General features: G+C 51.7%; 5 protein-coding genes across 5 annotated transcripts; 2 read left to right on the top strand and 3 right to left on the bottom strand.

Moving 5' to 3' along the window:
* Positions 1 to 203: 203 nt before the first annotated feature.
* On the top strand, positions 204 to 1,709 carry B0I36DRAFT_299791 (pyridoxal phosphate-dependent transferase; the record flags this gene model as incomplete). Its single annotated transcript, XM_046151989.1, has 5 exons — positions 204 to 362; positions 431 to 918; positions 990 to 1,386; positions 1,444 to 1,549; positions 1,611 to 1,709. 5 exons carry the CDS (start codon positions 204 to 206, stop codon positions 1,670 to 1,672), a joined length of 1,212 nt encoding a protein of 403 aa, XP_046004887.1. The 3' UTR covers positions 1,673 to 1,709.
* Positions 1,710 to 2,049: 340 nt separating this feature from the next.
* On the bottom strand, positions 2,050 to 2,880 carry B0I36DRAFT_369758 (alpha/beta hydrolase protein; the record flags this gene model as incomplete). The annotated part of the gene is made up of 1 exon (XM_046159827.1): positions 2,050 to 2,880. The coding sequence occupies one exon, from the start codon at positions 2,878 to 2,880 to the stop codon at positions 2,050 to 2,052; it is 831 nt and encodes a 276-aa protein (XP_046004886.1).
* Positions 2,881 to 3,658: 778 nt separating this feature from the next.
* Positions 3,659 to 7,796, bottom strand: B0I36DRAFT_378344 (P-loop containing nucleoside triphosphate hydrolase protein; the record flags this gene model as incomplete). Its single annotated transcript, XM_046160668.1, has 4 exons — positions 3,659 to 5,147; positions 5,170 to 5,235; positions 5,273 to 5,652; positions 7,620 to 7,796. The coding sequence occupies 4 exons, from the start codon at positions 7,794 to 7,796 to the stop codon at positions 3,659 to 3,661; spliced, it is 2,112 nt and encodes a 703-aa protein (XP_046004885.1).
* A 1,678-nt stretch (positions 7,797 to 9,474) lies between these two features.
* On the top strand, positions 9,475 to 9,838 carry B0I36DRAFT_356012 (uncharacterized protein; the record flags this gene model as incomplete). The annotated part of the gene is given in 2 exon segments (XM_046157516.1): positions 9,475 to 9,762; positions 9,776 to 9,838. The coding sequence occupies 2 exon segments, from the start codon at positions 9,475 to 9,477 to the stop codon at positions 9,836 to 9,838; spliced, it is 351 nt and encodes a 116-aa protein (XP_046004884.1).
* Positions 9,839 to 12,783: 2,945 nt separating this feature from the next.
* Positions 12,784 to 14,461, bottom strand: B0I36DRAFT_209143 (major facilitator superfamily domain-containing protein; the record flags this gene model as incomplete). Its single annotated transcript, XM_046148881.1, has 2 exons — positions 12,784 to 14,264; positions 14,365 to 14,461. Coding segments are annotated over 2 exons (1,578 nt in total), but the record flags the coding sequence as incomplete, so codon positions are not given.
* Positions 14,462 to 15,134: the final 673 nt, after the last annotated feature.

Genomic DNA, 15,134 nt, shown 5'->3' with positions numbered 1-15,134 from the left:
TTCGGCAACAGAGACATTTGGCCGACTCGGTCAGTTCGGTGTTTAGCACCATCCCCCGCCGGATCATAAGAAGGAAATAGATCAGTGTTTTGTCATATGGGACATTTAAATAATGCCCCCTTCTACTACATAGGCCACCCCAAATTGTTTGCCTTCTTTTGACCCAACGCCTTGTGATATTCACTGGACGTAGCCACCGCACCATGTCGCTCCTGGATGAGCTTCCAGTCGCACCGCCAGACCCGGCTTTCTCGCTCGTCGCTGCGTTCAAAGACGATACCTGCGAGGGAAAAGTGGATCTATGCCCAGGTTTCTATCGAGACGAGAATGCAAGGCCCTGGATCTTACCAGCTGTCCGACAGGTATGTCATGAGTCTGCAGTATACATGCTTTTTCTCCCCAGTACTGGGTATGCTGAATCACGCTACAGGCCAAGGAGCGACTACACGCCAAGACTGGCGACCACGAGTATCTCCCTCTCGCTGGCCTTCCCAGCTTACTACGCAGCTCGCAAAGACTGCTGTTCGGTGCTGAGCGGGATGTGAGCCGCCTTGCATCGCTGCAGACCGTTTCAGGCACGGGAGCCAATTACATCGCCGCTCAGTTCCTTTCCAGCAGACTCCAACCCAAGAGAGTGTGGATTCCGGATCCGACTTGGGTGAATCATCCAGAGATCTGGAAACTTGCCGGTCCAGAGGTTGAGCAGCGATATTACCCGTATTACGACAAGGAACGCCACCGGGTAGACCTTGACGGCATGAGAAACACACTGCAACAAGATGCACGGAGAGGAGACGTCATTATCCTCCATGCGTGTGCTCATAACCCGACAGGCGCAGACTTTACGACAGAGCAGTGGAGGAATGTCGCTGCTCTCTGCGAGGAGATTGGACTGTTCGCGGTCTTTGATGTGGCATAGTACGTGCCCTTGCGTAGAGTTGACTTTACGTGTGAGTCACGCTATGAGGACTAATTTCACTTTACTGTAGCCAAGGCTTTGCAACCGGTGACCTGGTCAACGATGTCTTTGGTATTACATACTTCTATGACAAACTCACCCTCGAATTCGCAGTAATGCAATCCTTCTCGAAGAACTTTGGACTATATGGAGAACGAATTGGAGTCCTCCACGTCGTTGCACGCGACGTCTCGACCGCCTCGAAACTAACGCCATTACTCACTCGACTGTCACGCGCCGAGATCACTTCTTGTCCTTCCTATGGCGCCAGGCTCGTCGTCGAGGTGCTCGAGGATCCTGCTCTGTATGAGCAATGGTTGAAAGACCTGAGAACGATGAGCGACCGCATCAAGGATATGCGAAAGGATCTCTATGATGGCCTCCAGCGCAGGAATGTACATGGATCTTGGGACCACATACTCACTGACGTAAGTCTGACCGCACTCAAACTTCCGCACTAATAGCTGATCACGGTTTCCTCCCAGATTGGGATGTTTTCCATGACTGGATTGTCCCCGGAACAGGTCGCTGAACTTAGGGAGAAACATCACGTTTATCTTCTCCCAAGCGGACGGCTATCCATGGCAGGATGTAAGAGAGAGTACAAATTCTACAATGCCTCGATGACATACTAAAAAATTGTTCATTGCAGTAACCAAGCAGAACTTGGAGACGGTGGTTTCTGCGATTCATGATATCCTTGGCTCCGTCTAGCAGAATTTGCCACGACAAGGTAGATCGAGGAAATGGGCACTAGAGGGTACTGGATATGTCACTTCGTAGTAGAACGAACTCATGATACGTCGTGCAAGCTCGTTGTGGATTCATTTCAATACAGGTGGCTTCATTCAGCAGCTTAAAGAGACGCCGCGTTTAGTAGAGCTGTGGACAAAGAGCACATGTGCTTCCTTTCCCTTGAATCTCACTCGCCCCTTTTCCAATGCTCTTGATGCTTGCTTTTGTATCAATGAACTGGTTTCTGGCCGAATCTTACCACTCAACCGTGGAGTTTGTGGCTCCGCGTTGTTTCGGTATGGCATGAGAGCTGCAATGTATGGCAATGTATAGTTGTTACCCTATTGATATTGACGCTATCTGTCGTGTTTCACAAATGCTTCTATCCTATCCCACATCGCGACTGGGTTAGAGTACATTGGGAAATGCCCCGCACGTGGGATCTCTGCCAACTCAACACCACTGCTCTTCAGGACTGGCAGATACGACAGGGTCGAATGCTGCTCTCCATACATGAACATTTTTGGAAAGGGCAGCGCGAGGAATTTCCCCTGGAGATCGTCGTTGTCCGACAGCTGCACCATGGACTCGAGGATGCCCCTGATCGCGCCCACCTGGACGCGTTCCCGGAGCCCAGCGGCATACAATGGGGCCGAGTAGAAAGGGGCCTGCCGCGTAGCCGAGATGAAGCCCTCCAAGAACTCGTCTGCCTTGTCGACCGGGAAGTCCATGACTTGCCGGGAGATGAAGCAGTCCTCCGGGCCTAGGTTACCCTTGATATCGATGAAGCTACAGACGGCCGACGGGTTTCTGTGAGCGAGCTGGAGCGCGGTCAAGCCCCCCATCGAGTGGCCGACCAAATGGAATCTCTTGATGTTGAAGTGCTGTAAAACGGCTTCGGCGGTCTTGCACAGGAAGCCGATGTTGACCTGGGCGAGGTCGCTGCATCGCGTGTCGCCGCATCCTGGGGCATCGTAAGCAATGAATGGGCGATCGGCGAAGTCGGGCAGCAGCTGGATGTCTGTGTAGTCTTCCTTACAGCTGCCCCATCCATGGAGGAATAGGATGGGAACCGCCTCGCCGCCTCGTCGGACAACGGCAAGGTCGATCGATGTCCCATCTACGACAAGATGAAGACGTTCATGGTGAGTGTCTGACTCCAGAGTTTGCGTCGAGGAAGCTGTCATGTTTCTCCGACTGGTCAGTTGTTTGTTTGTCTTGAAGGTGGTATGTCGGGATGTTGAGTTTGACGGGGAACAGCAGAGTTGATTTTTGAGTTTAGGGAACTGTCGTGAAAGACTTCCTTTTTATCATTAGCTGGCAAAGGCCGCCAGCCACAGGCTCTAGTGGCAGCGAATCACGGTGCCGAAGGTGAGTCATGTCTGGTAGCCCCCTCTCGGCAAGTTGGAAATCTTGCCGAGACAAGGTGGCAGGCTTGCGCCTCCGATATTTAGAATTTATGCGGTGATTGTCAATCTCCAGCCTGCCCTCCTCAATCAGTGGTCGGTCCGATGAGAATATAATAATGGCTTTTCCTTTGTTTGCGGATCATGCGCGAAGTGGCGGCAGCAGCTCGCCCGCCGCCCCCACCATCCTGTGCGAATTAGTGAAGGGTGAAGACCACCTTCTGGGGGTTCTGAGCTTTGGGAGCCTTGTTCACGATGTAGCCAAGATACAACGAGCTTGAGGCATCAGAGCGCTGACTGCAACCCCCAAGTCAGCTTTGATGATTCTATTACTCAGTTTTGCAGAACTCCAAAGTATGTTGGCATTCTGTTCTCTCCTGATCTAGTAGTGTCCGTTACCTTCTGTCTTATCTATGCAAACTACCTCAGGAACAACTTGTTGACATGGATGGACTGTAGCCTGCGATGCTTGCGCATATGGCATGCAGAGCCTACGGAAGTCCTCATCATATCTGAAACGTCCACTCACTTTGCTTATCACGAATTGAGGATTCACCCCTCAAAAAAGTCCTTCTACTTCCTTGCGTGCCGTGGCACACACATCCAGGAACTCATCGTCCGATAGCATCCTCCGCGAAGTGTACTTCGCCCGCAGGACCTCCTCCACGAGCTTCTGCAAACCAACGGCTGGGTCCATGGGGGATATCTCCCACTTCTCGCCGTCTCGCACGTTGTAAAGCACCACATTCGGCACGGTATCCCCGTGATTGGCTTGCTCTGTCGTGAGCTGGCTTACAAATTTGATCTCCCACAACGTCACCTCCTGGTGAGGGTCACTGCCGTCAATGGAATCTGCTAGATGCTTTTGGACTATGTCGACCTGGCCATGAATCGTCGTAGACTGGGCCTGATTGGCTTCGTCCTGGCTACCATCAACATATACCGACAACGTTGCATTAAGCTCGTGCTCAAAGTCCAAAGCCGCCGGGGTGGCGGACGGGAACTGGTCCCGTAACCGAGCACAACCCACTGCGAGGTGATGCTCCAGCCAGTCAAACTTGTGACCGCGCATTTGCGGGAGTCGAGAGCGATAAGTCGAAAGCTTCGACAGATAGCGACAAGCCTCGCGGCAGAGCCACAATGTCCTCCTGCGCCCCTCCTTGGGCACTTTCGACAGAATGGAAGCTCTCTCATGATGCCCCAGCGTCGTCAGCGTTCGGCAGACCTCGAACTCGTATGCTGCGACAACAGCTATGCCGTTGATGTCGCTTACCGCTTCAAAATGGCGTCGCACTGGGTCTATGAGGGCCACATCTGGGGCGTTGATGTGTTCGGAGAAGGGTAGCGCGGGTGCCCGCGTGGTGATTATAGCATGTCTGGCCACAATGGCATCAAGTGTCTCGTCGGAGACGTGTCGCGCAATGCTAGACGCCGCGACTCTATTCGGGAGGTGCACTCCCTCCTTCGTCGTCTTTGCTGGAGCTCTCGTCTTGAAAGATGACGCCGTTTCCGGTTCGAGGAACTGGTGATTCGCAGTCCTGCGGAGTTGTGGCACATCCAAAAACGGCATTATCTCACGTGCGGCGTTGTGGATTGCGACCAGCTGCTTCGAAGACCGAGTGAGCGCCACGAATATGTTATTGGGATATGTATCGTCGGGCTGATTTGCAGCCATCTCGAAGTAGTAGTCGTCGAGGCCGTACAGAATCACCAGGTCGCGCTCACTCCCCTTGAACTGGTGGATAGTCGACACACAGATCTTGCCACGAACGACGGAATCGTCCAGAGCCACGTTATCCGACACTGGTTCGGCAACGGGCATGTTCCACTTCCCGGTCAGGCAAATCGTCAAGCTCGATATGGCTCGGTTCTTACTGACAGAGGGGCCAAGGATGGCCGTGCGCTCGACTCCGTGTTTGCGAATGAGGGGCTCCAAGTGTGCGGCCAGAAGGTCTCCTTTGAAAGGATTGACGTGGATATAGAAAGGTTCGGTGCCGTCGTGCGAGCCTACGATGTAGTCTTCATGCAAAAAGGCCTTGTTGATGAACCTTGCGTTCTGATGCGACAGACGGAAACTCTTGTTGAGCGTTCATACGGTCCCAAGGGTCTGGCGATAGGCCGGTTATGATGGCAGGACTGTCTCTCAAAAATCGTGCGCCTGTCCCCTCGGAACTCGTATATGGCCTGTCTCTCATCCCCGAGAACGACGATACGTGGTGCCCGACCACTATTACGTGTAATGCGGCGGATAAAGACGGGGACCAGCCAGAACAACAGCTCCGTGCAGTCTTGCATCTCATCCAGAATGACGATATCATAAGGCCTTTCAGTCCACATGGGCCGAGCGCGAGAACGACGAAGTCCGGTCAAGATGCCGTCATTGTGCACCACCGAAGGGAACAACTTGCCCGCCATGCGGTGAAAGGTGTAGACATCGCAGTTGTTGTATTTTCGCAAGCGGTCGGCTGTCTCTGACTGTAGGCGCTTCGGGTAAGTCAGCACCGCCACAGACTTGTCCGGGTTTGACGAGACGATGGCTTCCGCCGTTGTCTCCTATCTGTACGTAGATACAACAGTGATGATAGCACGCTACGTCGCGACCGCTCTGCTTTGTAAGATGGTGCTTGCAGTTGAGCTTGGTTGTGCTTGAGCAAGAGCCACGGGAGGAAGTTTTTGGTTAGGGCAGAGCACGAAAGGCGCGATGGGTGTCTACGTGGGAGAGCATGCGGGAGAGAGTTGTCCATGTCTTCCGTCGCATCGAGGGTCGAAAACATGGCGAAGCAGCTCGTAAGGTTTTCCCATGGGTCGCAACAGCAAAACGGCCGCTATCGCTTGGAGAATTGCGCGAAGCGATTGCTATTGAAGTTGGACAGGAATATAGCGAGCCAGCTCGCCTATACAATGACATAGGGAAGGCTACTTCATGGTGCGAAAACCTGATCCAAGTTGACGAGGAGTGTCAAGTCGTGCAATTTGCACACTCATCTGTAAGGGACTTCCTCTTGCAAGATCCTCAACCCGGCGATACAGCAGCTTTCCATGTACGTCTCGGTGATGCTGACCACAGACTTCGCGAGATCTGTGTAACGTATCTCAACTTCAGCGACTTCAAGAGTACTATCGCAGTACGACCGAAACCTCTACTAGTAGATCCATCGAACATCAGGCATGGGCTTTTCAAGCCGGGGTCAAGGCGCGCTGCTCTGGCAACACAGTTCCTCCCCATAAGCAGTACAGGAGCGCTCGATATGCGATCCACTGCGGCGTTTCGCCTACAAGACGCTCGATCGACAATTACAACTTTGGAGGGTGGCCACCCATTCCTAAAGTATGCGCAAGTCCACTGGATAACACATACACAATCTTTCTCGGAAGGGATATCGAAGACGTGGCACGAGTGGAAAACTATGGTTATCCACAGCCACGCCATCGCACAGAAGCCTTGGGATGATGGTGAGGACGCCATATGGGATTGGGCATTTCAAAGTCGCCATTTTGCCTTGATTCGGCTTCTACTTCGAATCAGCACATTCTCGAGTCTTGCAGCAGGGCCCCCTTGGCCCGGTCGCCTGTACGAAGCAACGACACAAAATGACTCACAGCTCATGGATACATTACTTGAGGCTTCATGGCCTTTGGGGATTTTAAATACGGCCTTGCACATTGCTTCCTCTGGTGGAAAGCTTAGTATGGTCGAGAGACTGCTAGATGCGAAGGCTGAGGTCAACGCAGCGCCGTATGGTTCTCATGCACGAACAGCTCTACAGGCCGCAGCAGGAGGCGGTCACCTCGACGTAGTCGAGAGACTACTACAAGCAAAGGCCGAGGTCAACGCAGAGCCGGCATATCTCGGTGGACAGACAGCTCTACAGGCCGCAGCAGGAGGCGGTCACACCGATGTCGTTCATCGATTGAAGCGTGCGGGCGCACGCTAAGTAAACAAGTGATGGTTATGGTAGGCGTGACATTGACATTTCAGCTTTCGATCGGTATAAACTCGAATAAAATGCTGTTCCTCCCTGGCGGGTTGTACTTATTCCCTGCAAATATCTGCAAACCCCATAGCTAATAGGTGAGCAATTCCGCAATCCCGCGTCCTTGGCCCGGCGTCAAAGTGCGCATAGCTCGCATTATGTGATGTGTCGAACCCAACGGGCCATTCAGGATACGTTGCGACACTCGTTTGGAAGCCATAGTGCCGAGAAGCTGGGTACCGCCCGCAGTCGACCTTTCGGATTAAATCTTCTGTTGAGTCTTGTGTCAAGGAAGCGGGTTAGTGAAAAGCAAATGCCTTCCGGGGAAGTACATCTTGGCTCGATACCCTGGCTGGCCCTACCTACTTGGCGGCGTTAGCATTGGTAGCGCTGGTGATGCTGTCGTTATGACCATACAACCATCGTTACTACTCCTACTATTACTAACAATATTACGGCGAGTACCACCACTGCGAAGGTGAAAAGCTGGAGGGATGAACAGGATCAGTTTCCAGAGGACACTTCCTTGCGGCGCCGGGAACTCACTGTTGCAATGATCGCAAACCAGTTATCCCAGCCACGAAAGTACGGCGGGCCCTGAGGGCGCGACTTCTTCCGGGTTTTGAGCCGCAAAATCAAGACTAGGATGTTGATAGAGAAAAGCAAGATGCCAATGATGACACAGACGAGAGCCGTCTTGTTCATCTTCAATGGTTCAGGCATGACCAATCTTGAAGCTCGGGGGCCCTTTAAGTCTGTTTAACCATGGCCAAGTCCCGTTATGCACAGGTCAGCAGCCAGTGGATCTCCGCTGAAAGGGCTCTGCGTCAATCCTCTCGTCACCCCTGTTGCTCCTTGAGACATAGTAACAGCTTCATGCGCTGCAGAGAATACCCTTATCTTTGTGCATGTACTTCCAGCTCCCGTACACTTTTCGTTCCGCCACGGAATAGGTCCCTGCAGTCCTGAACTAGCGATCCCGCCTTGTAGCTCGTTAAGGAAACTCGCGCCAAGAGCTGATTAAGGACTTCATCAGCTCCCCAACTCCTAAAGATTCTCCTTTTCTTTGGATGCCATAGCGGTGTAGAATCTAGCTAAAACCAGGGACACCTTGGTGTTGTTTGTGGAAGGCGTTTGCTATAAGGTATTTAATTGTCGAAGTATCGCCTATATGTCTTCGTGTCTGATGATTTCGGCATGTACAGTTCTGTGGCTGAGTGTCTGTGCCAGAACAGGTCCGTCTCGCAACGTCCTAGGTCTTGTTCTCGGTCAAGCATCAATCACGAACTGCCGCGGCTTGTCCCTATGGTAGAGACTTGATTACCGAATTATCTGCAGTGTTTCATACACTCTCTGCCGACTTTGTCTTCTGCGGTACTCAGGACCGACGGCGGAGAAGCAACGTCTCTAAAGGATGCACCTTGGTCATGTGTGCGAGACATCGCGAACGGCACAGCATAAGCTGCTGCCCGCGCTTGGCTTCAAAGATAAATCCGGGGCGTAACTTGTCTCATATCGATGTCTAGATGTGTCTGGATGCAATGCCTTTCTGCAAGGTACGTAGAAATGGTTGCCTTATTATTGCTCTTGCTTTCCAATGCGTCGAGGATCTGTCGAGCAGTTCTTATTAGGATTTAACGGTAGGAGCAGGCAGCCAGCAACTCCGAAAAGGGTAAGCTTTACGGATAAGTATGTTAGTCTATATTTCATGTCATGGTGGTTATGAATATAAGCAGTTCTTGCCCTACAAGACTGACCTCGCGCGATGATGGGCCCCGAAAGACAAGTGTGACCCGTCGAAGATTAATTAGAAGCGGCTTAGACGTCTGCATAGCTCTACCTTAACATTATGGCCCGCCCCAACTTCGAAAGATTGACTAGCTATTCTATTCTCGCTTAGCTAGTTGAGACTGGAATAGAGTTCGTGTCTTTGAACGCAGACACATACAAACGTACACGGACATCCGTGCTCGGTGCACTGGCCTGGAGGTACATCCCGTCGACGAAGGCGTAGTAATGGACAGAAGTGGTCTCATGTTGCGGCCGAAGCGCATCTGATTGGGTGCTATGCTGACTCAACTGCATTATTTGCATGTAGGCCCCCCCTCATCCGATTTTCAGCGCTTCCAATGTCACTGTAGCCTAGCAATAAACTTAGTGAGATTATATCTTGATAACATGAACCGATATCGTTCATAAATAACGTCCTTCATGGCGTCATAGGATTACAGAACAATATAGACTCTGCCATATTAACGGTCTATACTTTAAAAGGAACGCTAGACTTCGGGAAGGAAGACATCCTGTCTATATTGGTCTCTCCAAAATGATAAAACAGTCGACATACGCACAGTCGCTCCTCTCTAGCCCGGTATTCGTCGCGGGCATAACAGCAAACGCGATGGCGATGACGTCCTTGGCTACAACTCGAAGAGAAACCTGTCCAGCATCATACTGCCCCGCCAAGCCTCAATTTCTGCCCACAATCATTAGTGAAGGAACATGCCCGGCTGACTGGATCTTGGGCGACGAGGTCCCTGATTGGGCTGTACAGCAACACGGCTGGTATCCTACCATCAAGATGACCTCATTGGAGAAGGCCTCCGCCGAATGTCTGGATCGGTCGACAGCCGGATACAATCTGATGAAAGGATTAGAAGAAGCAGAACGAATAACGCAGGCTGTGAATGTGAGTCTATTAGGCTGGCATGGAGCTCTATTTGTGGCTTTTACCGAGTGGTGGCGTCTATGTAGATCTCCGTTGAAAGTAAGGGTAGGCCGACCCGTTAGTGGAAAGCGACCTGCTCTCTTGACATCACCTGAGGTATGGCGGATGGCCGAGTACCTCTATTCCCAAGGGTCAGAATCAAATCACACATGGATGAATGGAACGGACGATACACTCCGAACTATCGCGACCCGTGTTGGCTGCGATGGCTTGCAAGAAGGAAGTGCATACCTAGGGAGGCTAAAGGCCCCTGCTTTATTTCATTTACTGGATGCACACTGTACGTATGACCAGTGGCTTTTCGGCAGTATATTACACAGCCTTAATACAATCAGGTGGATTGCGTGCACATCGAGATGGCCTGATATAAAACATAAAGCAGGCGAAATGAAAGAGCAATTGCGCAAATTTGGCCACAAGATGGACACATCAGTCAACTTCACGTAGACGGAAATGTAAAGGGTAATTGGAAGAAGCGCTGCTTGTGAATCGTCGTTATGGGTGTGATTATGCGGGGTCTTTTGTGGGACGCCCGATATTGTAGGGAGTTTTCTCGGTCACGTCAATTCGTACTATAGATAGTGGGAGACTTTGTTAATTCAAGTGTCTGAGCTTGATCCGCAGTGGTTCTTTGGCTCGATGTCCAATCCTGCACTTAATAATCTGCAAGGTGCCCACGCCTCACGGAGATAAAGCTGGTTCAAGTTCACCGGATTTGCCCCCTACTGCTCGATAGTTTATGTAGTTCCTCGCCTACCCTCCATTCCGTCCACTTTTCTGACTGCCTCTCGTCTAACGAATAAAAGGACTACCATAACGTAATCCACAAGCAAGCGGGCCACACAAGCAAGCGGGCCACTTTCCCGCGATTTTAGACAGGCTCCCCTTTTCCTTAATTTTCTCCACCAATAATTATGGTACGACAATTAATTGAAAGTGATTTAATCCTAGCGATCCAGGCGCTCCAGTCTAACCTAAAATTAACTGTACGAAAGGCTGCAGAGCTGTACAATGTACCGCGTACGACCCTCCAACGAAGACGAGCCGGCCGACCTGCCAAACGCGATCTCCGACCACATAACCAGAATTTGACCTCGTACGAAGAGGACAGCGTCGTACGATATATAATCGACCTAGATTCGCGATCGTTTCCGCCGCGCTTAAGTGGTGTTCGCTTAAGTGGTGTTCGAGAAATGGCGGATCGACTCCTCCGCGAACGCGACGCGCCACGCGTCGGAACGAACTGGGCTGCAAACTTCGTATGACGACGATCTGAGCTCCGTACGCGTTTTAATCGAAGAATCGACTACCAGAGAGTCCTCTACGAGGATCCGGACGCGTATCGCGCGTAGTTTTCGCTCGTACGAAACATAATCGCGAAATACGGGATCCACAATGACGACATCTATAACTTCGACGAAACGGGCTTCGCGATAGGTAAGATCTCCGCCGAAACTAGTGTTACAACCTCCGATCGACGCGGGAGGCTAAGAGCCGTATAATAAGGTAATCAGGAATAGGTTATAGTAATCTAGGGCATCGCGTCGTATAGCTATTCGATCCCACTATATATTATCTTCGCGGGGAAGGTCCATCTCAACCCCTAGACCGCGAGTAGCCCTCTACTGCCCGACTAGGTAATCACGCTTTCAGAGAACGGTTAGATAACGAACGAGAGAGGTCTAGAATAGGTAAAACACTTCGATTTCCATACGAAGAGTTATATAAAGGGAACCCACCGCCTCCTTATCCTCGACGGCCACGAGAGCTACCATTCCGTCAATTTCGAGCTCTACTATAAGGAGCAGAATATTATGACGCTCTATATACCTACCCATTTATTATATAAGCTCCAGCCTCTCGATATTAGGTACTTTAGCCCTCTCAAACGGGCGTACGGTAAAGAAATCGAGGGTCTTATACGGGCGTATATTACCCATATCTCGAAGGAGGACTTCCTCCCAGCCTTTTATAAGGCGTACGACGCTACGATAATAAAGTTAAACATCCAGGTAGGCTTCAGCGCAACTAGCCTAGTACCGTACGACCCGAATTATGTGATTTCGCAGCTAGATATAAAGTTTCGTACGCCGACACCGCCAGGTTCCTCTACTGGACTACCACCCCCTTGGGTTTCGAAGACGCCGAATAACCCAATTAAGGCCGAATCGCAGACGGAGTATATTAAAAGTCATATCGTACAACACCAGAATAGCTCTCCGTCGTCCATTATTAAGAGCCTACGGCAGCTAAATAAAGGAATCATAATAATAGTACACGAGCAGACCCTTATACGCCATAACCTCGCCGAACTTCGAGATATAAACGACCGCCTTAGCCGCCGTTATCGTACGAAAAGAAAACAGCTATAGAAAGGAGGGTCCCTAATAATTAATCAGGTAAAGGATTTAAAGGCTCAAATCGATACGACGTAGCAGTTAAGGGCGGAAACGAGTCAGAATAGTGGTCGTACGAGGAGGCTAGAAACACGCGCGCGACGATGTGGTGCCTGCGGCGAGCCTGGCCATAATGCTCATACGTGTCAGATAGTTATATCTGCCTCTGAAGAAGAGGATTCCTCATAGTTTCAATTAATTTTAGGCGTTCTGGTTGTATTCTCTTACACATTATCGTACGAGTGCCTGGAGGGTGGCCCGCTTGCTTGTGTGGCCCGCTTGCTTGTGTGGCCCGCTTGCTTGTGTGGCCCGCTTGCTTGTGGATTACGTTATATGTCTGAATATAGTGAACATACAATCAAGTCTTGCACTACTTGCCTATTGGATCTGCTGCTTGACTCCTTTTGCACCTGTCTTCAAGTAGTCTTTGATTATGAGGTCAGTAGCTAGTGGCAGGATGTGTTGATTGATTGTCGGCGGCTGCTTGAAAGCGAGGCCCGTTTTGTGCAGCAGGATTATCACGTTTGGTGCAATCTTCAGCTGCTGTAGCACCGAAGGTTTTTTCCACCTTGTCGCCCTCAAGGACAAAGCCGACAGCCTCGAACTTCATCAGTGCGCTACAAATCAGGGACAGCAGGCCGGCGGCAAAGACTATCCAGAAGAGGCGGACGACAACGGTCGTGAGGGCTTCGACAATGGCTGGGCCCGGAGCCGGGTTATCGCGGGTCCGGTCGAACAGATCCGACTTGATCCCAGTGAGCAGCTCGAGGCACTCGTGGTCGGTGAGCGTCTCGCCGGCACGCTCGGCGGCGTGCTGGATAAGCTGGCGGCCGACTTTTTGATAGACGGCACCAGCTATAGCCAGCACAACAGCGACGCCGCCAAGCTGAGACAGATTGTACAGCATAGCGGCGTCAAAGTGCATCTCTGTAGGCAAGAGTACTGAGGCGATGGGCATGCCGAGCGACCAGATGAGGCCGCAGCCTAAGCCAATGATTGCTTCGAAGCCTAGGATAGGCGACTCAGAGGTGTCTGGGAGTACGAGCTGCCACAGGCCACTACCGATGACCAACAGCAATGAGCCCGAGACGAAAAAAACCATATAGTAGCGGACTATGGGCAGCAGACCAGCTGCGATGAAGATCATGATGATGAAAGGACCGATGAATGGCAGCAGGCGGACGGCGGCTGAGACGGGGGTCTCGCCGCGTGTGAAGGCAAAGTATAGTGGCGTGTAGTATAGTGTGACGCCATAACTCATGGCAGCGCAGATACTGCAAATCGTGACGAGCAAGACAACGGGTCTGGTGGTGAGAACCGTGATGGGCAGGATGCGGCGCTCCGGGGTGGTCCCCAAGCTAAAGGTCTGCTGGACGACATAGGCGACGAATACTAGTCCAAAGACCACATAGATAGCGATAGACGACCCGGAGCCCCATGGCCACGTGGTACCACCACCGATGCAGGCGAAGCCCAGCAGGGCGAGCGTGGCCATGTGCAGAACGCAGCCGAGCCAGTCAATCTCGCGCAGCTGCGCCACCGCCATTGACTTGGAATTGGGTATCCTGTAGCGTGGATAGGCAGCGATGTTGATGACGAGAGCCACGGCGCCCATGACGACAACAATGTAGAACGCCCAGCGCCACGTAGTATGCGCATTCTCGGTAAAGGCGCCGCCGATAAGGGGACCCGTGAGCAGGCCGACGGCAAAGCAAGCCCCGACCATGGCTTGCACAAGGGCGAGCTCGAGGGGCAATGCAAAGACAACATTGTACGTTAGAATCAACTGATATGAGAGGGCACCGCCAGTGCCCAGCATCGCGCGGCCGACAATGACGACTTTGATGCTCGGGGCAGCGCCAATCAGCGCGGCAGAAACCATCACTAACACCACCGCGATAATGTACAGCATCTTCAGCTCGAAAATGCGCGTGAGCTCGCGAAACAGCGGGATGCACGCCGCATTGACAAGTGAATACGCCAGGGATACCCAAGGCAGTACCTCAATCTGCCCAAAGGCCTCGTAGATGGCTACCTGCGTATTGGAGACGTTCAACACATCATAGCCTAGAAGCATGGAAGATAGCAAGATACCGTTAGTCAATTAGCAAAACGGTTGGGCCGTCTGGCGATCGCGTAAAATTAGAAATGAGAAACGAAAACCTACCACTAATGGCAGAGAGAAGGGCTGTCGCAAGCAGCATTAACTTCCACTTGTAGGCCGGCAGTTCCTCTCGGGGGTGACCAGGAGGAATGATATTGGCTGAGGTCAGCGGCTTCAGGGCCACTCGCATCTTCTTATGCATGCTCATCGTGCACTGCTCGCAAGCAAGATGTGGCTAGTGTTCGTGGCAGTGCTGTCAGGTATCTGTTGGAATGAACGCTCGCCAGCAGTCCTCCAGGCAGACGGGGAAGTTTTGGCGTCGGTTTAAATGGGATCTCGCAGGATCCATTTCTAACACACTCTTAGGTAGAAGGCTTATCGCCAGCAGACCGTGTCTTCGAATGTTTACATCTTCGAGTATGACACGCAAACGCTCAGTGGGGCAACAAACGATAACGACTCAGGTCCACCGGTCGACAATCCGATCCTCTGCTAGGGGGAACATAGCAGTCTGTCAAGTTTTGCCATGCATGAGGTTTCCAGACATGGCCAATATGCACTATACCACCAGAGAGTCTGCATATCTATCCAATGGCTCGTCCTTGGAAAGGTAGTTACTGTAGTACCTTTTTGCAAGTCAATAACGTTCATAGGAAAGCAGTGCTTTATTTATCTCGGATCATATCGTGCTGGGAAGCCGGGAGTTCGTTCCCTAGTATGCGCTTACTCCTAATTGTCCTCCAGGAGCCGTCGATTATGGTATACTGTTAGTACTATACAGTAGTATCTCATTGCAAGCATGGGCGCCTCTATCTTTCGGTCCGATGGAGTGG

The sequence above is a fragment of the Microdochium trichocladiopsis genome (assembly GCF_020744255.1).
Source record: "Microdochium trichocladiopsis strain MPI-CAGE-CH-0230 chromosome Unknown B0I36scaffold_14, whole genome shotgun sequence".
NCBI lineage: Eukaryota > Fungi > Ascomycota > Sordariomycetes > Xylariales > Microdochiaceae > Microdochium > Microdochium trichocladiopsis.
This window is presented reverse-complemented; position numbering and strand designations above follow the sequence as displayed.